A 23,646-nucleotide genomic window follows, 5' to 3' on the forward strand; every position below is an offset into this window, starting at 1 on the left:
TTTTCCTAAAGCAGACCCTCCAGAACATTAGAAAGCAATATAAAGACATTCTAGGAATTAATTTGAATTCCTTATGTGGTTCAGAGGGCTAAAATGGAAATATTTTTATAACTCCAGTTGGCAGTTCATTTGTTCATTTTCTATTATTCTCCGTTAGTAAGTTCTACATGATTGGGAACACACACCATGTTTGAAGGGAGCAAAGTGGAATTTTTTAATATTTCCAAGAAAATAACTTAATGATGCCTAAAAATATTTTATCCAAAATGCTCCTGGAGCTCTTTGCCAGGTCATTACCTTTGTACCAAAGAGGAATGTTTTTTGTCCCTGTTGAGCAGAAACTATGAAACAAGCCTAAGAAATTGCAACCAGTGGTGTTAAAATGTAAACATTGGGGCAGAGGGAACAACTAATCAGTATTTATTTTGTCTAACTTTACTCCTTTCTAACTTCTTAATTTCCTACGTCTGGTACTTCTCTTTTGGGGGAGAAGAACGAGGAAACTCCTTCTGCTTCTGAAGCCTTCTGGTCTGATGGTACTGACTTGTTGACAGCAAAACGGTCCCTGGCTCCTCGCTTGTTCCTAGATCAGCCTGATCTTTCACCGATTCTGTGCACGCTCCATTAGCCAAATCACCCTCTCTCGCCTGCGGTCCACCCCCTCCACGGCCTTCTCCCGGCCGACATTCAGAATCAGGAAGTTCAAGTCCTGCCCCAGCCCTTTTCCAGCTGGTGGCCGAGGACCTGTTGCTCCTGTCTCCTCATCTCCTCATCTGAAAATGTGAAGGTGAAGGTCAAAAGGAGACCTTATAGGCGATGTACCTAGCCCAGCGCCTGGCCCGGGGAAGCGCCTGACACGCACCTGCTCCTCCCCTTGTACTCCGGCAGCTTTCCCTCACGTCCGCTCAGCCACTGGTGTGTTTCTCTGAAGATGTTACTCTTCTCCTATTCCTCCCTGACCCCAGGTTTTAAGCACAAGACACAGCTCCGTGGTCTGATTAAGAGCAGAGACAATGGTTTCTCAACCTTTTTTCCATTATCATCCGCCGTGGAGGTCTTTTTAGACATTATATTCTTAATCACCTCTCATGAAATTTCTACAACATAGATACGTTATCTGTTTACAGACTGTGTGTGTATCTGCTCTGTAGACACAAAGCGCAAGAATCAATTGTCACCCCCGGGAAGCAATGTCACACACACACACACACACACACACACACCAAGAATGCGTGGCATAGACCAGGAAACCTAAAGGCTAAATTCAAGTTCTGGCTCTGCCACGTACAAGCTGTGTGGTCTTGTGCAAGTCCCATCACCTCTCCCCTCAGTGTCCTCAACTGTACGTGTCACGGGTGCTTCTGGGGCCACCGGGTTACATGAGTGCACGTGCCCAGAGGACTTAGCTCACTGCCTAGCACATCTGCTGTGCAGAGTAAAGGTTTGCTGGGCTTACCCCCAGTGCCCCCCTCAGCTTGTAGTATAAAGTGGGAACACACTAGCCTGGCCTTCAAGGCATAATCGTATCCCCATTTCCCTTTGCTGTGTCTCTCCCACAGAGCTTTATTCAAACCAAGTCTCCAGTCCTCACCTGCCTCGTGTGTCCGTGTACATCACTGCCAAGCTGTCCCCACCAACCCCAAGGCCTCTCTTGCCTAGAAGCCCGCCCCGCACCCCTCACCCCTCCACCCAACAGAAACCAGGCTACGGTAGGCAGTTACTGGCTCAACCGGAGGAGAAACCAAGGGCGACAAGGACTTACAAGCAAGTGTGGGGAAGACAATTCTTATCCTTCACTGGCTTTTGCCGGTGTTCCCAGACTCTTATCTGTAAGGCGTCTCAGAGGTCCCGTCTGGGTCACCAGAAACTGTCAGGGAGGAAAAATAATTTTCCCTCTACCCTTCTAAGTTCTAGGCTGAGGCTGTTGTCATAAAGACAGATTGCCAAAAGAAACACAAAAAGGTTTTTAACACGTATGTGTCATATATACATGGGAGGTACGCAGAGAAAAATAAGTGCCTCCTCAGGGTGGATTAGAATTCAGGCTTAAATACCAGCCTCGTAGGGAAAGGGTGGGGAGGGGTATTCCTCTCAGAGAGTAAATGATTTGTAGGAAAGATGAACAGGTCCATAGAAGAACAGATGGGAGGTATGTTGGTTTGTGACCAAGTGTGTCTAGGTGTGGTGGGGACTTCTAGTTCCTTCTCTCGTGACCAACATCAATACTCCCTGGTTCTTGAAACTCCCCGGGGGGGGAAGATCTGTGACAACCAAGCTCCTTTTGGAGGCTCTGTCTTGAGACGGATAGGGAAGAGTTCGGAGAAATCTCCCCCTGTATTTGCTATTTCTCGAGGGCTTGCAGCTCAAAATAATGGATATACCCAAGTGGCTTATTTGGTGCTGGCGTATTCCGTTACCCTTCACTAGGAACAGCTCAAAGGGTGAAGCCAAAGGGGCTGTGAAAATGAGGGATGGAGACCGGCCCAAGGCAGCACAGCTTGGGAGCACTTGGGAAGGAGGAACAGGGGTCCAGGGAGGAGAAGTTCCCCAGGGCAGAACCTGAGGGGCCTCATCCAAGGTCTGCAGACGTGTGGCCCGAGTGGGAAGGTTGCTGTGCTCCCCCGTCTCTCAGAGTGCACTGAGAATGCAGAGCCCCAGCTGCCCTTTCCTTGGCCCATTTCTCAGGGTGGTGTTTGCAGCCTGAGGGATGAGGTAATGTCTCCCTCGGGGCCATTGAGCAGCTTGCTCACTGCTGGCTATAAAATGGTGTGCTCCTCAAGCTCACGGTTCCTCTCTCGTCATGCAGCCTCCTTCGTGTGCAAGCATCCATCTGGGTCCACCACGCACGTCGTTCTGGAATTTGGGAGGTCAGGGAACTGGCACAAGCGTGGCACTTGCTGGGCTGCGAGTCACAGTCCTGTCTGCTTCCAGGTCCTATGGGACAGTGGAAGCCGGCTTGTTAGCTTCAAGGAAGTGAAATCAAAGCCAGGCCTGCCAGCCTGGTGAGCTGGGAAGGGAAAAGCAGCCCACACATGCACTTGGGGTGGGGTGGGGGGGTTGGTTAGAACAGGTTGGGATGTCCAAAGGGGTGGGATCACGCCAAGGCCATGTTCACAAGCCTGGGACTGAAACTCACAGTGAGGAGAAACCCTGGAGGGTTTAGGCGGGCAGTTCGCACTTTGGAAAGAGTTCTCTGGCTTCCGGATGGAGGAGAATGGTCAATGGGGTAAATGGCAAGAGGTATGAAGGGCACAAATGGGCACTGGAGGTTACTCAGGCCCTGGCTGGAGACAAAGATGGGGAATCAGAGCACAGAGGTGGTGACTGACGAGGCAGTGGGCGAGGTTGTCCAGGAAGACAGGACAGGTGATGAGGATAACAGGGCAGTGGATGAGGTTGCCCAGGAAGACGGTGCCGTGGGCAAGGTTGTCCAGGAAGTCTGTGTGACTGGAAGACAGAGCGTCTTGGCAGGGTCCCAGAGAGGAGCACTCAGAGAAGCAGGAAGGGTGTCTCAGGCAGGCAAAGGGAGGCTGAAGCAGCTGGCCCCGCTGGGTGGGCCCTGGGACAGGTGGCTATGGGGTAGAGATGAGGAAGGGGTGCTGCAGGCTCCCGGCCAGAGGAAGGGAAACTGGCCGCAGACTTCCTCAAATGCCAGCAGGTCGCCCAGCCCGAGACACTGCAGTCCCACCCACAGCTCTGTCCTGGCCGCCAGAATGGAGGCGGAGACCCGGTGGGGAGCACGCAAGACAGCCCTGCCCACGGGCAGACAAAGCTCCGAGAGCCACAGCAGTGCTGGCGAGCAGGCTGCAAGACGGGCAGCGAGGAGCCAGGAAGGCCTTGGAGGAGTCCCTGACCCTCTAGTAAACGTGTGCCAGGGGTGCTAGACCCGGGATAGGCCCCAGGAGAGGGAGCCATCAGAAGCAGTGTTTGCCTTGTGGCTGAGCCGGGCAGGCAAGGAGGTGGTGGGAAGGCAGTGAGATCATGGCAGTGGAGGTTCGAGCCGCAGAGAGGGAGCAAGCTGGCTGGGGCAGGGAGCAGGGGCTCGGCCTGGAGGAGTCAGAAGCAGTGCGGGCTTGGGGAGACAGCGGGGAACGAGCCTGAGCCAGTTTGTGGGTGAAGCCTGTGCCCAGAAGACATGGACCTTCGGCTTGACCAGAGGTATAGGGAAGTCGCTAAACGCCTTGGAGGAGGGAGGTGAGGAGTAAAACATTCGGAAGCACCTACCAGGTGCCAGGTACTCACTAAGTGCTTTCTGTGCCAACGCATCTCAAAATCCATGTACTGATCAATCTCCTAAGAATTTCATCAAAATGCAGAGTTTCATTCAGTGGCGGAGCCCCAGAGGCTGCATTTCTAGTAAGCTCCCAGTGCCTGGGACTGTCCTTTGGAGAGAGAAGCTGTAGTTCATTTAATCTGCACCCCAATGCAGCCCGGTGAGTGCTGTGGGCCCCTTTTTACAGGCAGGAAAACTGAGGTTCAGTGGGCGTTAGTGGCTCCTGAGAACTGCATTGCTCCCTGGCCTCCCCCGAATGGAGCAAATAACACAGCCTCCACAACCTCGCTTCCTCCAAGCCGTGGTGGGTCTGCTCCCCGCCCCCACCCCCACCTCCACCCCGGCTCCGTCCTCCAGGTTTGTGATTTCAAACCTTCCTGCCTTCCGATGGCCTCCAGCCTGGAGCTTCTGAGCCTGACTGAGGCAACATCTAAAGATAGTCTACCTCACAGGAAACCCCCTACTATTGGCTAACTTTGCAAATAAAGATGCCCTCAGAGGGAGGGAAAGGGAAATACTCTGTGACAGAGACAGAGACAGTGGGACCAGGTGGCTGATTGTCACGTCTGGAGATTTCCTTCCCAGGCCCGGCCCAGGTAGGAGCAGAGAACTTGCCAGCACCTGTGGGTTTGCAGGGCGGGGCGTGGTCAGAGGTCACGGGGGGTACAGATGCTGGTTTGCTTTCCACGCTAACAAGAGAGACCGTTTTCCCAAAGCTGTTGCAGCCTAATGTCCAAGGGGCTTGAGGGGTGGCGGGCAGTGGGTGATTAGACCATCTTTGATCCACTCGACACGGGATATGATTAGAAGCAACAGTAATTACATGTTAGGGGCATGGAGAATGTTCATGGGTAGGTATTACCTGAAAGAAGCATCATTTGAAATTGCATCTGGATGATCGTGAGGATTTAGTAACTTCTTAAAGTGAGAAATAGTATCAAAGTTACTATTTTGTTTAAAAAGAGTTCTTATTCTTTTGGAGACTCATACTTACCTGCTTATGGGTGAAATGGTATGACACCTGAATTTATTTTGAAATAATCTGGTAGGACACGGAGTGGGGAATAGATGAAATCGTGACCATGAGTTGCTAATTGAAGCTGTGTGGTGCGCACCTGGGGGTGCTCTCTGCTTCTATTTATGTCTGAAAATTTTATAATAAAAATGGTTTAATAGAACACTTGCATCTTAAATGTAAATATAACGACACTTAATATAAATATAAAAACACGCAGAACAATTGCACGGGAAAAGACAGAAAGCTAGCTGTGGTTGATTCTGGGAAATTGGATGGTAGCTCGTTCGCTTCTATGTTGTTTTTCCTTTTCTTTCCATGCTTTTTTTGTGCCACCTACATTTGTTACAAAGAGCACCTATTGCATTTACAATGACAACTATTTTAATGAATGAACACAAATTCGATGTCCACTATTAACATATGCTGTTACAATCATTGTGAGGACACGGGCTCAGAAGGTTTGTGTCATGGGAAAACAGTCTCAGAAATTCAGAGTGGACACACACGTGGGTGCATGAGAGGAGGAACTACATGGAGGACCCAGGCGAGGACTGACCGGGCCTCTCATTTCTCCTTGCTTGACCTTTATCTGGCCATCTCAGCCTGACAGATTCCGCAGTCTCTGCTCTGTAGGTTCTCAGCTGAGCTCAGAGAAAAGCCAGGGAGTTTTAGGATTTCCCCTCCCCCAAGAAAGTTCATTTTCTTTTTCAAATACTTTTAAAATGCATCCATGCTGTGGGAGATGTAGATACACACACACCACTGTTCGTGACGGTGTTATCCACAGCGGTCCTGGGCCGAAAGCCACCCAGGTGTGCATCAACAGTGGAAAAGATCACCGTGGAACGCTCACACGATGCCCACCTGTTCACCAATGGCAATGAGCAGACACCAGCCACAGCAGTAGAGTGGATGAGATACTTCCAGAAACGCTGGGAAGAACATACAGATACCTGCAAAATTGGTCCCTAACCACGGGGCAGTTATCAAGCACGTCTCCACCAGACACAGTTTCTATTCCTGCAAACAAGATTATTGCATTGTTATCAGTCTCCTGAACTTACAGAGCTGTATATGGGCCAGAAAATGAAAGGGGGAGGTAGCCCTGAAGGGTGTGCTAGCCAGGGCACCCAGTAATTTCCCCCCTCTTTCAAAGTCTTATAATTCTCCTACAGTTCCTTAGCGTGGAATTTGAGGACCCTCTGTTCACCTCTCTTCTGTCTTCTCGGCTCCTGCTCTCTGCATCTTTTCCTGAATCCTCCACACAGACTAAACTCGACTTCCATGAAGACTCCAGGAGCATGCCGGCCCCTTCTAACCCCATCATCCTCACTTCCTTCTGTTTCTAGTATATTCCTTCACACCCCCTCTGCGGAGTCTTGATCCCGGGAAACATCCCTGTACTCAGACCCTCCAGTGCCTTTGGCTTCAATACCCCCACCCCCGCTTCCCACCTCCACATTTGTCTACCTGGAAGAAACACTCAGCTTTAAGACTCAGCTTAAATGATCCAATCCTTGGGTTTTCCCTAAGGGAAATATTTTCTTATATTCTGTTACTGAACATTAACAGCAACTTAAAGACTGTATCTTAGCCATTTTTACCTCCACCGAATGGAGCACAGAGCCTAGTGTTGGGGAAATAAAATTAAAAATAAGATCTCCAACCCAGGAAAACCTCTCACAGAGCTAATAGAGAAAGAAAACACCTTTATTATTAACTTGGCATGAAACCAGAATGTGATGCCCATCTCGGGCAATCTGCTAAGAGATTGCAGAGATGGGGGGAAAAAATCTCACCGTTTTACACAGCCAAGCAGATACAGTCCCTAACGTGAGAGACATATACCTAGTCCTTACTCGAGAGAACTCAACAGTCACACACAGTCATCCTAACTTTACCATGGTAACTGGGGTGACCATCTGTGTTAGCTGATGGGCTTCATCCCGAGAAGAAATAGACTCATATCTTTATGACGGGACTTATTTTTGTAACTTGGAGCGAGGCACCCACCCATGTTAGGCTCCTACCCTTCCACAGAAACTGGGTGACAGGGGCACTAATTCTTTTTTTTTTTTTTAGGATTTTATTTATTTGAGAGAGAGAGAATGCAAGCAGGGGGAGTGGGAGAGGGAGAGGCAGATTCCCCGCTGAGCAGGGAGCCTGATGCGGGGCTCAATCTCAGGGCCCCGGGATCATGACCTGAGCTGAAGGCAGATGCTTAACCCACTGAGCCACCCAGGCGCCCCAAGGGCGCTGATTCTTGGTGTTTACTTTTCAAAGAGAAGGCCCCCAGGTCCTTGAGAAAGATTCCTGGGTCATAAAGCTGACAAAAGAGGTGATCACATTTTCAAAAGGACACATACCTACATTTCAGAGAGGAGAATGTACTTCCAGTGACAAGTTTTCTAAAGCAAGCATCCTAGGAAGGAGGTGGCAAAAGAGACTCTCTTCCCTTACTTTCAAGGGGGAGAAGTAAACCTCTTATGCATTATTTTTATTTGTCCTTACACAGGCATATGGTTAAGATACATAACAGATATTGGCTTAGTTAATAATTAATTTAAAATCCACCTCTTCCTCAATTACTAGACAAAAGTCCTAAAGCATTTCCTTTCAGAACCTCACAGTGGGGCAGAAATAAGAAAATGGCATAGTGTACTTGAAAGAGGAAACGAGAGGGAGACGCGTCAAACCCAGAACCACAGCGGCTTCGGTAAAAGGGCGGCTCACCGTGCAGTCTCAGGGTTGTTTTCTCCTGCTGCTGGTCTTGGAGGGGCGTCCGTGTGGCCGGTCCAAACGCTGGTGGGTGGGTGAGGCCGTGTTGTTTCAGGTGGGCTGCTTGCTGACATAGAGAGGGCCACTCAGGTCACCTGCACAGGGGAGGGGCTGCAAGGTGTAAAATGTGCCCTTAGAGCTCCTCTGCATGCAATTCGGGTCCCCTCCATCTGCCCTTCTTCTGCCTTCTCATCCTCACTTCTCCCTGCATCCCACAGGGTGTCTCAGGAAGTTAGCTGTCTCTGTAAATGGGAAAACCATCAGGACCTGGTAAGACTCCGGCGCCCAAACAGCAGGGGGTGTAGGCTTGGGCCCAGACCCAAAAGCCTCCCATCCAGGGCAAAGTGAAGCTCAAGACTTGTTAGGACCACAGTCAACTGACCCAGCTCTCTGTCTCCAAACAGAACCCCACCTGGATGCTGGCAGGCTGTGAGCCCAGAAGATTCATGTTCATGAGCCGCCACTTCTCTTGACACTAGGCCATGCTCTCCCTGACCCAGGACTCACGTTGTGCTTGAGTTTGGTTCTTGTTGGAAACTTAAGTGTGCCAGAGCTGGCCAGGCCCTTAGGGACCGTCTGGTCCAATGCTTTCATTTCACATATGAGGAAACTGAGGCAGAGCCAGAGTGAGCTGCCCAGGGTCTCCAAGCCGTCTGTGGGATATGTGGGCCCCTGTGAAGCACACAGCTCAGAAAAGCATCACCCTATTTTTTGTTAACTTTTTGTTTTAACTCCAGTATGGTTACCATAGAGTGTTATATGAATTTCGGGTGTACCATATAGTGATTCAACAATTGCGTACTTTACTCCATGCTCATCATGAGAAGGGTACTGCGTCACCATATATTTGAAGGCAGGAAATAAGCTGACCCTACAGCCTTCAGCCTCTTCTTCTCCAGAGAAAAAGATTCCAAATTTCTTCACCAGCATTGATGAGAGCTAGATTCTGGGGGTCTGGCAGTGAGGATCCCCTAGTCCTGGCTGGAGAGGTGAATATCCACCCCCCACCTTCATCTCCCGACTTCCTGCCTTTCCCCTCAGGGTCAGACCTTGTGGGTTCTGAGTCCAGAGGGGAAAAATGCAGAACAAGTGTTCAGGCTGGCATCATGGGTCATATTCTTTCCAGGGGGTGTTGAGTCTGCTATTTCTCAGTTCTAGATCTAGAGAAGTGGTCTGCGATAAGCTGCAGACTTCTGCTCCAAGAGGGAGAGCCTGGTGCTGTGCAGTGAGCGTGGCTCTGTGGAGAGGCTCATATGGGCTGAAATTCTGGCTCTGCTGCTCCTTAGACGAGTTTCCCAGATCTCTCAGAGCTGCTGTTGGTTCAGTCATACAAGAAGGACAACCATTCTCATGGGCGGTTGTCGAGGGAATGAAATAGGGTCTTGTGTATGGAGCGGGGCACTCATGGGGCACCCGAGAATGGTAGCTTCCTCTCCTTCCACACTGGGCTTTCCGAGGATAGCTTCAGGCTCTGGAACATTCTCAGCACGGTGGCACCCCCATGCAGAATGCTGGGGTCAGGGCTCAAGCAATCTTTACCATCCTCTAATTTCCTTTGCAAAAGTAAAACATTCAACCACACTTTTCTTGGCATTAGAAACCAACAGAACCTCAAACCTGGTCTTCACTCAGGGGTCTAAAAAGCCATAAGCAGAGAGCAACGAGGGAAAAACAAACCAACACAAAACAAAAAAAGGATGCACTGGGTGTAGCAGACAGTAAGCAGGATGTGAAGCCAAAAGATGGGGGAAGCAGCCCAAAAAGGATGTGGGACAGAAGAGGAAAGTGGACCCAGGCCGCTTAAATGAAAAGGGAAGTAGAGAACAGGGAAGCTGATTGGAAACAATGGGTAAATGGCGACCCAAAAAAAGTTGAAATATTAATGAGCAGGCCTGAGAAAAGGAAGTGGGCCAGAGGAAGCAGAGCAGGATCGGAGACGGGAGACGAGCGAGTGAGTTGATTGGGCAGGTTCATTTCTACCGGAGTATGCAACCCACGTGCACTCAAAGCTCTACTTCTGGGCTCAGCTCAAACTCTTGCAGTTCAACAGCATTTAGTAAACCTTGACTGAGGGGACGGGAGGCTGAGGAGGCCTGAGAACAGCAGCCTGGAGCGGTTTCTGTTCTTGCCACAGCCCTCAACTCATCCAGCACGCATCTCTCCTCTCTAATCCCCATCTGTATGAGACCCAGCTGAGGAGGCCCTGAAAAAAAGGCTTATCTCCTCGGATTCCTGCACTTGGTTCCTGCTGTCCTCAGGGGCCGGGAAAGCCGGTGTCCAGCCAATCAGACCCCTGGTGGCCCTTCAGCCTGCCCGGAAGGCCGCCCTCAAGGACTGGCTCTGCTCCCATCTGCTGCCAGGAGGCCCCATTGTTAGGCTTGTCTCCCAATCGTGGGACATCTCCGAGGATCCAGAAATAATAGGAGGACGACCGAGCTCAGACCCACTGTTGCTAAAAAGGTCCCTCCCTTGATCAGGCTGTCAAGTTCAGTGGCATAATTCAGTGACATCTTTCCTGTCAGGTTTCTGATGTAAACGGTGCCCTCGCATGCTCTGGGCTTCTCAGCCAGCAAAGCTGGGTTCAGACTGGCCTGAGGGCTCAGACGGCCTAGAAACCTAGGCCAGCACAGAGGAGTGTGCAGCTGTGGGCAGCTGTGATTTCTGACCCTGGAGAGTTGGTGGGTCTGGGCTTGTCTCCAAGGGCTCTCCAAGTGTGGCCAAAGCGGCACTTCTGTTTCTGTATGCCTTCCATTCATTCATTCGCTCACTCATTCATTCCTTCATTCAACACACGAGGCATCCACTAAGCACCCAGAGTTCAAGCAAGGGCCCCTGGGCCAGGATCAGGAAGGACACTCGGGTGCCCTTTGGGCACCTCTGGGAACCGGACAATCAAAAGGCCACTGCCACTATTCCTGCCACAGAGCAATTTGGAATGAAAGTCTAGGAGACAATATTTATCCTCTTGCAAATATTCCTGTGGCATTGGCTTGGGGCAAGGCCTCTCCCTCTGTTGAACATCGGTCTGCAGAGCTGAAGGAGACCCTGTTCCTCTCTCAGGAACTCCCAGTCTCGGGTAGCGCAGACAGCCTGGCCACACGTGGGCCCAAACAGTAGCCCTGCCACAGGCCAGCTGTGTGGCCTTGAGCAAGTTACTCACCCTCTCTGAGCACATCTACTTGCCCATAAAGTAGAGAGAAGTATCCTGTTATGTGTTGGCTACCATTTCTTGAGCATGTACTATGTGCTGGTTATCATATTAGACTATTTGCTTACTTATTTATTTTAATTTTTCATATAACTCATATTATATTTTTGTTTATTTTTATTTTTAAAACTTCAAGGCAATTCATGAATGTTTTTCCCAAAACAGGTAATAAGTGTTTAGCAGTGAGCCTGACAGCTGAGTAAAAACTCAGTAAAGGTATGCTTTTTTTACTCCCCTATGTACCCTCTCCACCCCCCCCAAAAAAAAACCTGAAAAGAAAATATTTTTTATTTCAGGGAAAAAAATAAAACCAACTTTACAGACCAATACCTTGGGTGGGAGTGAACAACACAAGCGTTCACAGGCAAACTGGATGATGGTCTGAAATGCTTCTCCTTCTGCTTCCTCACCAAATGCATTTATTAAGTGCCTGCTATGTGCAACACACCATGCCAGGTGCTGTCCTCAGAACAGCACTGTGGGCAGACATGAAAATGAGTCTCAGTCTTGCAGATGAGGAATGTCAGACTCAGAGGTTCCAAGTTCACCCAGGGTCACTTGGCCAGAGAAACAGCCACGGGAGAGCCCGAGTCTGCCCACCTCCCTGTTCTCCCTCCTCAGTGACCCAAGGACACCCGCTGGAAGATTTAGAGGAGGTCCCTGTGTATAAGGCACAGTGCTGGGAGTGGAAATTAAACCTACGTCATGCAGCTTTGGCAAAAGCAAGCCAATGCCCCAGCACAGAGTTCCTGGGCCACAGGACTGAGCACAGGCATGAAGAGATACCAGGCAATCTTCCTTGTCCTTGACCTCCTCTCAAGGCCAACTGTGTCAGTTCCTTTCACTGGGGGAAAATGGAGAAGGAAGAGGGTGGTACCTAACTTATGATCACTGAGGGCTTGACTATTTCCACTCTCACACAGCTGCGCATCTGGGAAGATGGGCCACTACCATAAGCCACGTGCACGGAGTAGGAATGTCCCCGTCTCCCCATATTTCAGCTTGAACCATTTGAAACTGACATTTGTGAGCTCAAAAGGGGTAGCACATCAGCCATGTTATGTGGTTAAACTAAATATGATTGATTAGGGTCACAAGCAGAGGTTCATCTCTGAGAAAAGGGGGGCTGCGGCTTAAAACGAAGAAAGCGTACGCTCTCCCGGGGGGATGGGCACTCCATCCCAGCCTGAGACGCCCAGGTCAGAAAGGCTTAACCCACCTCACGCCAGAAGGATTTTGGGAAGATGCAGAGATGGGCCAGAACACAAAGCGGAGGCTGGGAAGGGAGAAGCAAAGCCCTGGCGGGAAGGGAGAAGCAAAGCCCTGCCTGGAAGGGTGGGCCCTCACCTTGGCAGAGACACAGTCTTGGTAAAACCAGAATGAAAAGGATGCAGTGAGGTGTGGAAACTCCCTTGGTTAAAGAGGTGTGAACCTTGTTTTTAGTTGTGGTGGGGAGGGAGGCAGTGACAACCAAAAGGTGTGCTCTGAACATACTTGGGGGTTCTCGGGGGCCTGCCTGTGGCATCACAAGGAAGAGGAGGAGGCCCCAGAGGGCCAGAGTGAAAGGGTTGCCCTTGTAGCCTCTGGAGTGACAAGTAAGTCCTGGCTGGGGAGGTCAGGGAGAAGGGAACAAGTGTTACTTCTCTACCTGTGCAGAAATGTCTTGACTTTCAATTTTTGTTCTGAGGAAACAAAACCCTTATGCATCACCAGGCCACAAGGAGTGCAGCGCTGGTAATTATGGGGTAAATTAGCCACCTGGACCCAGTGCGGCAGACTAACTGAGTGTGATCCCCCATACAGGATCAATCAGTCCTTTCATAACAGCAGAGACCCTACGATGGCAATGGCGACACTCCTCTCTCTTCACTTGGATTTGTGGGATGGCCGTCCATGGCTGTCTGCTTAGAACTGAGGGGTTTCCAACTTTTGGTGCTAAAACCAGAAAGTCTTGGGCACACCGAGACAAGGTGGTCACCCTAGAGTGTATAACTCTGTGTCTTATCTCTTAAGGAAGAGAAGGACCTGTTGGTTCCAAGAGGAAGAGGAAGAGAAAGGGTTCTCAAAAACAAAGATGAGGGACTTCTGGGTACAGGTCTGCTCAGGGCTCTGTGTGTCTGAAGGGTGTCTGAGACCTCTCTCTTCAATCTCAGCCTCCTGCAGGAGAAATTGGGATCCAGAGGGTAAAGGAGGTGGGAATAAGGAAGGAGTTGGAGAATTGCTTCAGGGAAGTTTGGACTAGACATGTGAATTATGGCTGCACCCCGCCCTACCATCGCACCCCCTCTTCTCCACACCCATAGTCTTCTCTCCCACTATCCACACACTGGTCAACCTTTTGGATACGTGTTTGAAAGTCAAAGAAAAGATCTGTCTCAAGCTTCAAAAGCTCTAGATTCAAATGCTAGCTGAGCCATTCACTGTGTAGCTCTGGGCAAGTCTCTGAACCTCTCAGAGACCTGGTTTCCTCTTCTGTCAGAGGAATCTGTTACAGCCTCCGTCAAGAGTCTATTGTGGAGATTAAACAAGATGACGTGCGTGACATTGGGAAGTGTATTGGTTAGGCATCCAACCAATATTGTTTCTTCCACCCTTGCTTATGTGTGGGGCCAGATAGAATCCCAACTTTGTTTCTCTGAGAACTAATGCTGTTACTTGTTTTCCTTTCTGATCCAGGCCCTCACCATGCCCACCCACTCCCCTGAATCAATTTTAGAATACTTTGAGTACGATGAGTCTGCTGAAGCCTGTGATATGGGGGACATCGTGGCCTTTGGGACTGTCTTCCTGTCCATACTCTACTCCCTTGTCTTTGCCTTTGGCCTGTTGGGAAATTTGCTGGTGGTGTTTGCCCTCACCAACAGCCAGAAGCCCAAGAGCATCACAGACATTTACCTCCTGAATCTGGCCTTGTCTGATCTGCTCTTTGTAGCCACCTTACCCTTCTGGACTCACTACCTGTTAAGTGAACAAGGCCTTCACAATGCTGTGTGCAAACTCACCACCGCCTTCTTCTTCATCGGCTTTTTTGGAGGCATATTCTTCATCACTGTCATCAGCATTGATAGGTACCTGGCCATTGTCCTGGCAGCCAACTCCATGCACAACCGGACTGTGCAGCATGGCGTCACCATCAGCCTAGGCGTCTGGGCAGCAGCCATCTTGGTGGCAGCACCTCAGTTCATGTTCACAAAACAAAAAGAAAACGAATGCCTCGGTGACTACCCTGAGGTCCTGCAGGAACTCTGGCCTGTCCTCCGCAACGTGGAAGCAAATTTGCTTGGCTTCCTGCTCCCCCTGCTCATTATGAGTTACTGTTACTTCAGAATCATGCAGACACTGTTTTCCTGTAAGAACCACAAGAAAGCCAAAGCCATTAAACTGATCTTTCTGGTGGTCATCATGTTTTTCCTCTTCTGGACACCCTACAACATCATGATTTTCTTAGAGACACTTAATCTCTATGACTTCTTTCCCAGTTGTGACATGAAGAGGGATCTGAGGTTGGCCCTCAGTGTGACCGAGACAATTGCATTTATCCACTGTTGCCTCAATCCCTTTATCTATGCATTTGCTGGAGAGAAGTTCAGAAGATACCTCTACCACTTATATAGGAAATGTCTGGCTGTCCTGTGTGGTCGTCCTGTCCATGTCAGTTTCTCCCCAACTGAATCACAAACGAGCAGGCGGGAAAGCATTCTGAGCAGCAATTTTACTCACCACACCAGTGATGGAGATGGGTCCATCATTCTCTGAAGGGATACCCAAAGCCTTATTCCCACAGAGAGCCTGGAGTTTCTGAGCTTGACACTGAAGAATGAGGACAGACTTTTTTGTTTCTTACACGCAAGAAATGCTGAACCCAATGCTCCAAAACAACCCTAAAGCATTTTTGAGAATTCTGCCAAGATTTGAATGATAAAGGGGAGGCCTGTCTCTAACTGCAAATGTCAGGACTTTTTGTTTACAAATGATAAAAATGCAACGCAGACTAGCTTAGCTAAAGAGGAGGTGGGGAGTATTATTCACACGGTGGCATGAACAAGAGGGTGGCTGAGCCCTCCCTGGAAGTAGAAACTAGGGATTGAGTCCAGCTAGAATTTCCTCTCTCCGGCTCTCAAATCTCTGAGTGGTGACAGAGCTCCCAGAAACAGCTTAGCCAATAGTGAGGGACTGAAACCCATCCTTCTCCGGCCTCAAGGTTAAAATTCCCAGGGAAGGGCTCTCATTGGCCATGTTTGAATCAGATGTCCATCCCTGGACCAGGTTATATCCATGGGGGGAGAATAGATAAGGTGGCAGCTTCCATTCCAATCTCATGGTTAGAGGTACAGGAAGACATATTTCCAAGAAGCTGGAGGGGCGGGTGCTGTTTGATCTGATAGAACAAGAGCTGCCCACCAACCTTACCGTGTGTCTGGGCCAGCCTCCTCACTGGTCACACCAGCCAGCACACACTGCCAAACCTCCTCTCCCTGAAACCCCTTTCTATCATGCCCCAAACCTACAATAGTTGCCCAGTGCCTACTGCATCAAATTTGAGACCCTCCGTCATGCAGTCCAACCAACAGATTCCCCATTTTTTCCCCTTCCCAAAAGAATCCAGCCTCTCAGCCAGCCAGGTCTCTTCCATCCAGCCTTATGCATCATCACCTGCTTCCAGGACCTGGGAGATAAATAGAAAGAACCCTGGCCCAAACTGAGAAAGGACAGTTTCCAATCCCAGTTCATCACTTGGCCGGCTGGGTAGCCTGGAGCCAGACCAGCTTCAGCTTCCTCATCTATAGAATGGAGATACTGGTATTTTCCACATAAGGAGCATCCTTTCCAGCATGAGGAATCAGCCACCAATTCCTACAGGTCCCAACCTTCTTATCTGATTCCCAGACTTCAGCTTCCCCCCGCCACTTGGCACAGTGCTTAAGGGGAATGTTGGCAGAGCCTTGGCTCTGCTGTTTGATGTAACTCAGATACAGAGGAGGCTGGTTCTTACAGAGGCACTCAGTGGATACTCCTACGTATACAGATTGACAGTCCTCCCTGACCCAGCCCTCCAGACTGCTTTGAATGTGCCTTTCCAATTGTCTCGTGGCAAGCCCCTGCCCATCTGGAGAGAACCGCCACCATTCATGCCACTGCCCACCTGGAGAGCCAGGGCCCAGGAGCAGATTTTTCCCCCTTTTCAGTAGACTTCTGGGTTGGTCTAATTCTTCAGAGCTTGAAAAACAATTGTAATAATGCTAAAGAGAATGTCACCTATAACCTAAACATGCAATACCTTCATTTGCCCACCAAGAACTTGTTCACACTTTCACATGTTTAGAGTTGAAAGCATCACGTACAGACTGTTCTGTAATATGCTATTTTTCTCTTAACATTAGGCCACAAATAGTTCTCTGTTTCTGTATAGTTTTGTTATGATGGCTCTAGAAGTCTCTGCCAGGTTGTGTACTCGTTGAAGGCACCTGACTCACTGCTGTATTTCTAACACCTCCTTGGCAGTCAGTATGTTGGTTTAATCAATGAGAGAATGAATCATGTTCCATCAAGATCGTGTACTGTAATTTACTCACCATTATCCTATTGATAAACTTGTTTCCAATATTTAGCAAATACATATTTACAGCACTTCTGTCTGCATAATTCCCTGTCTCCTCTTCAGTGATTTCCTTTGGATAAATTCCTCATCATGGGACTAACTGGGACAAAGGGCACAGGAAACATTTGGCTTTGGACACATACACACAAAATTATTATGAAATTGTTATTGGGCATATATTATAAGTGTTATGTGGACTCAGTTCCAGAGTGGTTCCAAAGATGAGTGAGGCCAGGCCTCTGCCCTCACTGATTTAACATTCAAGTGCAGAACAGAGAAGTAAACAAATAAACATACTTTGCATTAATTGGTCACACAAGAGCAGTCGGACCTGAGTCTTTAAGGGTAAGGAGCTCTCCAGGCAAAGGAAGGGATAGCATTCTAGCTCAGGGAATGTCATACGTAAAGGAGGGGTGTGAGGGCATGGGGATCTTAAGATGTGGGAAAAGTGTGTGAATAGTGAAAGGCATTAGGAGCAGAGTGGGTGGGGAGACTCTCCTGGAACATTGGCTCAAACAACTAACAGAAGGGAACATTCTCCTCAGGCTATCCACAAGTTTGTTCCATTATCACTTGAACCTCATTGCAACCGTTGAGTCATAAAACTTTTAATTAAATTTTAACTTATTTCTGGACTCCCAAGAAAAGAGGGAAAAATTCTTTTGGCTTGAAAAATAAAAGTAGAGAGGCAAAGCACTTTCATTTCTAAATGAAAATTAAATTTGTGTCATAAGAAACATTCACTCATTCATTTTGCTGAATAAGACAGAATAGGGAGGAAATAGGGAAGTTCATTGAAAAACCCTAAATAGCAATGATGTTAGTGGCTAAACAAAGGAAGGCACATTTGAAAAAGACAGTTGGCCCTAAGAGCACAGCTGGATCAGACCCAGTACTGTTTCTGAGTTCCAATCTTCCCAAAAGCACAGGGAAATGGTGGACTCCAAAAGCAGAGAGAGATCTGTGATTGAGTCCCAACATATTAACTCTGTGACCTTGGGCAAGTTACTTGACATCTCTGAGGCTCAGTTTCCTCATTTGAAAATTAAGAATAAAAGTAGTACCCTCCTCCTAGGATTATTGTGAGGATTTAGTAAGATTACCTTCACAATGTTCACAGTGCAGGCCTGGCAAAGCAAGCTCAAATAAATGGTGGTGACTATTTTTGGTTTTTCCCTTCTTCTTCTCCTTCTTCTTAGATTGAACCTTTCACAGCAAAGAAACTCATACTATCTTGTCCTTGCCTTCTTATTCTCCTTAGTCCCAGAGTCACAGAACTGTAGTGCCAATGAGGGACAGGAGACGCAGATGGGGCTGGAGGCTGGTCCAAGATCACGCAGGGAATTAATGAAAGAGGTAGATCCCTTGACTCTCAATCTACTGATTTTTTTCTCATTGTGATAAAAATAGAGACCAATCCTATGATAACTGTAGTTAACCATGTTGTATTGTATATTTAAAAGTTGCTAATAGAGTAGATTTTTTAAAAATTCTGATCACGCATCACAAAACTGTAACTGTGTGAGGTGATAAATGTCTAAACTAACCTTTTTGTGGTAATCATTTTGTAACATATACATATATAAAATCACTATGTTGTACACCTTAAACTTACACAATGTCATATATCAATTATATCTCAATAAAGCTGGAAAAAAGATACAGACCAACCCTGCCTCCAAGAACAGAGAACACAGGTGAGCATGGAAAAAAAATCCAGAAAGAAGGTCTGCAGGTGGATGACTTAAGCAGGGAAGAGACGTCTGCCCTCCAGAATGCCAAGTTTAACAGAATCAATCCACTCACAATGACAGATGCAGCCTGGGTGGGGCAGCTTTCGGCGACAGCTATTCTGTGACATCAGTATCTCTAATGAAGATGGTAAACAGACATTCATTAGCAAGGATACCAGGATTACCATAGGCAAACCTATAAACAGGATATGGGTTGGTAGGCAGAGTCTTAAGTCGAGTAGGGTCACTGTCCAGGGATGGCCACACCATCGGGGAAGTGCTCAGCCCTTTCCAAATAATCCTACCCACTTCAGGCTTATTCATGCTCATCAAATGATCATCTGAGGGAGAAGTAGGCTTCGCAAGGATATTGCCACCAAGAAAGCTGGAGAATACACTCTTTGGATGGGTGGGAAGAGCTACTACCCCAAAATCCACTGCATCTGGAGTGTATATAAGGTCTGGTGGGCTTTCCATTGTCTCTCTCTCTGTGAGTCTGTCCCTGAGCACCCAAGGAGAGAACTGACCTCTGGTCCCACAAGGCCGCCAACTATATGTGGGAACATGGCAACTTGACTGAGAGTTCCACCTTGGGTACCAACTGCCCCTGAGTTGATGCCTTATTAGTGCCCTCAAAAATTAGGGTAGTCTGTCCCACTTCAGAAGTTAATATTCTTCTCCATCCACACCCATTTCCTGGGCCCATGGGGACCACTTCAGTTTCAACATGACTTGTAAATATAGCTAAGTTGGCAACCCCATGGTGGGCTACCCCAAAGTGGTATTATCTGAGAGCAAGTGACAAATGTAGTTCTTAGCAAATTTAGAAATATCTGGTTTCTCTTCAAGACACCCTCCATCCATAGGAGGGCCAACTCATTTTCTCAAGGATACAGGCTCTATGTCTCCATTTCTGTTGAATAAGACATGTTGTTAGGCAACAGCCACTGTTCCTCCACAGACACACCCTAGCCAGCTCTAAAAACCACAAAACATGCTCAGCAGGAAAATTACTCTTTTACTCCATATTTCCTCATTTATTTAGTTCACAGAAACAAAAATAAATTTTAATTTGCATTTCTTTGGGTACTAGGTAAGATTGTTCCATTTTCAGTGTGTTTGTTTTATATTCTTTATGTCTTTTTCTGGATATAAAAGAGGTGTACAGTCATAGGAAATATAAAAAATAAATAAATGTATAAAAAGTTAAAATTACACAATATTCCATCTCCCTGAGAATTGTTTAACCCTGAGGTGGTTCTCTACCATGTTATTCTCTGCAGATACAAATTTAAGAAAAGATTTGAGATCATAACATATATATATGTAGTTTATCTTATATTTTTCATTTAACATTATAGCATAAACATTTGCACCTGCTAGCAGAAGCCCAAGATATAGGGTGTCCATAAGCCATTGTGTGGCCCATATTCAAACATGGTTTTTAATGATTGCGTATAGACTTTACCTAGCCCCTACCAATGGACATAGAGGCAACACGTGGTTTTCATTATTATGTGCTGAACGTAAAGCTTTGTGCATATCTTTGATTGTCTAAGAGGAATCACTGGATCAAAGGACTGAAGCATCTTTTGCTGAAGCGTCTTTTGCTAGCTACTGCAAAATTGCTTTTCAGAACAATGACACCGTAGAGCTAACGCTCTAAGAACCCCACTCCCTGACTATAGCACACACACACCAGCCCCACCTTCCCAAGCTTTGGGATCTGGACATTATAGACTTTTCTTATTTTATAAAATACCGGCTACTGACTTCAAGAGGCAGAGGAAGAGAAAGACTTCCATTCCTCAGAGAAGGTAGTAAGGCTGCTATCTAGGAGAGAGAAAAGAAAAAAGAGACAGGGGATTTTTTTTAAGTGAATAATATCATCACAAAATAGTTGTTTTAAGATACTGCTTAGTGTTTGGGTTAAGGGGACACAGGAGAGGCCATCTGAGTCATAAAAAAATCTGGGGAAGGGGGTGGGGGATTATTGTATCACAGTACTAGAGTTTCAGTTTTGCAGGATGAAAGAGTTCTGGAAATGGATGGTGGTGATGGTTGCACAGCACTGAACTGTATGCTTAAAAATGGATAAGATAGTAAATTTAATGTATATTTTACCCCAATAAAAATTTAGGGGAAAAAACCTCCAACAAAATCAAGGAAGAGAAGGAAGTGGCAACATTTGCTCTGCGGGTGAAGGTGGGAGTGTCTTAGAGGGAGAAGTAAGGATGAACAGGGCACCCAAAGAGTCCTTGTGCAATTTGAAGGTGTAAAAAATTCACTTCTGTATAAAACATAAATAATCTGAAAAAGGCAACAGAAGAGAAAATTTGTTCAAGATTTAGCACGTTTGGTTGCAGGGAAGTCTACTTTCAATGCATCCACGGTCCTTTTGGATATACTTGGATATGGCCGTCTCAGTGTCATGGGGAGTTTGTTACCTGAAAAATGAAAGAAAGGAAAAACCGAAGCACAGGCAACTTTATTTAAATCTCTAGTAAATTCTCTTCAGAATGCATTTCACAAATTGTTTATACCTTACATGGAAGTGAATTTATTAGAAATCCAAACCACAATGGCTTATGGACACCCTCTATCTTGGGCTTCTGCTAGCAGGTGCGGTGCTCCAATGAGCCAGGGAACTCCCATCTGTGCCGACTCCGAGAATCCAGGGCTACCTGGTAGCCCTGGCGTATCCAGGTCGCCCTGTTTGGGGACAAAAGGTTGCCCAGCTGCTAAGCGGGGAAGCCCAATACCAAAAGGCTAAGGTACACTTTTATTGGTAAAGGATAAGTGTCCATTTCTAGGCACCTTATTTCACTGAGAAATAGAAGGAACCAGAAAAGAATTTCTACAGGCTCTCCAAATCACATCTCCCACCAACCTGCAGCTATGCCCACTTGCTCTTCCTCCTCTCCGGGTTCAATAGGCGGGTTTTCTTTGCTCTTATCTAAAGCCAAACCCTCCACTTATGCACTGGATTCATCCCATCTCACCTCCCCAAGGACTGTATCCCTCTCTGCTGGAGGATTCCCAGTTAGCACATGAGCGCACCACAGTGCTTCTCATTTTTAGACCCTCCTCTGGACTCCATACCTCCCACCATTCTTGCTCTTGTCTCTTCTCCATTTGGAGACACCCAAGAGGCATCTCTAGGCCCTTGGCCCCCATTCTCTCTTGCTCTTCCTCTTCACCACTCCCCCAGACACCTTTAGCAAAGTCAAGATGCTCTCCATGTGGCTAGGTCAGAGGACCCACGATCAGGCCCATCTCACCAACACATCAGCAGAATTTGACAAAGCTCATCTCTCCCCTCTTGAAGCACCTTTTCCTTTCGGCCCTGGAGGTAACACTCTCCTCCTGCTTCGCTGACACCCTCATTGGCCGCCCCCCCCGCCCCAGGCGGCTTCTCTGGTTCCTTTCTGCCTCCCTGACCTCTAAGCATCAAGGGCTTTGAGGCTACATCCCCAGATCTCTTCTACCTACACTCACTCCCCTGGAGAGCTCAGCCAGCTGCAAATCTGTAAACACCATCTCTCTGCACTGACAACATCCAACATCCAAACAATTTTCTCCAGCCCAAAATTCTCTAAAGTTCAGACGTGTATATTCAGTTTCCTAACCATTTCCCTTGGATAGACAATAAGCATCTCCTTTCCAGTCTCGTATCCCAAGACTTTCCTCCCACACTCTGTTTAGTCACTCAGGCCCCTGAACTCTTCCTGAAACAGGCTGAGCTCTTCCCCACCACAGGGCATTTATACTTGCCCCTTTCTCTACTGGAAACTTTTTTGGGGAGCAGGGTGGAGTCTCTTTTACCAGATCTGTGCATGGCTCACCACCTAGCTTCACTCAGTCTCTGCTTCAGTGTCACCTCTCCAGATAGGCCTTCACAAATCTCCCCATCTAAAACCTAGACCCCACCACCACCCTCACTCCCTACCCCTATTCCTGCCTTTATGTGTTTGCTTACCCTTATCTCTACCTGACATTATATAAGATATTTGCCTATTTCTGATTTATCTTCCACATTAGCATGGAAGGACCAGATCCACAGTGCCTCAAATGGTGCCTGACACATAGTAGGAACTCAACAAACATTTACTGAGGGAATTAATTTATATTTTTGTGTGAATTGCCTCTTGGTGGATTTTGCACATGTTTATTAGTATGCTTGACATTTTAAAATTGATTTTAAAAAAATTTTTTTTAATTTAAATTCAATTTAGTTAACATAGAGTGTATTATTAGTTTCAGGGATAGAGTTCAGTGACTCATCAGTTGCATAGAACACCCAGTGCTCCTTACTTCAAGTGCCCTCCTTAATGCCCATCACCCAGTTACCCTATCCCCCCACCCCCTCCCCTCCAGCAACCCTGTTTGTTTCCTATGATTAAGAATCCTCTTATGGTTTACCTCCCTCTCTGTTTTTATCTTATTTTATTTTTCCTTCCCTTCCCCAATGTTCATCTGTTTTGTTTCTTAAATTCCACATATGAGTGAAATCAGATGGTATTTCTCTTTCCCTGACTGACTTATTTCACTTAGCACAATACCCTCTAGTTCCATTCATGTCATTGCAAATGACAAAATTTCATTATTTTTGTTTTTTTTTAAGATTTTATTTATTTATTCATGAGAGACAGAGGGAGAGAAGAGAGGGAGAGAGAGAGAGAGAGAGAAGCAGAGGGAGAAGCAGGCCCCCAAGGAGCAGGGAGCCCGATGCAGGATTCGATCCCAGGACCCTGGGATCATGACCTGAGCCGAAGGCAGATGCTTAACCATCTGAGCCACCCAGGCGCCCACAAAATTTCATTATTTTTGATCACTGAGTAATATTCCATTGAGTATATATACACCACATCTTTTTTTTTTAAATTTTTTATTGTTATGTTAGTCCCCATACATTACATCATTAGTTTTGGATGTAGTGTTCCATGATTCATTGTTTGTGCATAACACCCAGTGCTCCACGCAGAACGTGCCCTCTTTAGTACCCATCACCAGGCTAACCCATCCCCCCACCCCCCT

At 47.4% G+C, this 23,646-nt stretch overlaps 1 protein-coding gene and 1 long non-coding RNA gene across 5 annotated transcripts in view; one reads left to right on the forward strand and one right to left on the reverse strand.

Annotated features, from left to right (window-relative positions):
- Positions 1 to 8,104, reverse strand: part of LOC112833073 (uncharacterized) — a 12,971-nt gene extending 4,867 nt beyond the window's left edge. For 2 of the 4 annotated variants that reach the window (XR_012380991.1, XR_003210540.2), the window contains exons 1-2: positions 4,243 to 4,578; positions 1,763 to 2,934 (exon numbers count right to left, since the gene is read on the reverse strand). This is a non-coding gene — a long non-coding RNA (uncharacterized lncRNA). Of the gene's footprint in view, positions 1 to 1,762; positions 2,935 to 4,242; positions 4,579 to 4,646; positions 4,690 to 8,024 lie in introns of those variants that run through there. The other 2 variants (XR_003210542.2, XR_003210541.2) reach the window with 2 other exon arrangements.
- CX3CR1 (C-X3-C motif chemokine receptor 1) lies at positions 4,771 to 16,920 on the forward strand. Its single transcript, XM_025884023.1, has 2 exons — positions 4,771 to 4,869; positions 13,954 to 16,920. Exon 2 carries the CDS (start codon positions 13,963 to 13,965, stop codon positions 15,031 to 15,033), a length of 1,071 nt encoding a protein of 356 aa, XP_025739808.1. The 5' UTR covers positions 4,771 to 4,869; positions 13,954 to 13,962; the 3' UTR covers positions 15,034 to 16,920.
- Positions 16,921 to 23,646: the final 6,726 nt, after the last annotated feature.

This window comes from Callorhinus ursinus, unplaced genomic scaffold (genome assembly GCF_003265705.2).
Source record: "Callorhinus ursinus isolate GAN/ISIS: 27379988/994484 unplaced genomic scaffold, GSC_fseal_2.0 scaffold1, whole genome shotgun sequence".
NCBI lineage: Eukaryota > Metazoa > Chordata > Mammalia > Carnivora > Otariidae > Callorhinus > Callorhinus ursinus.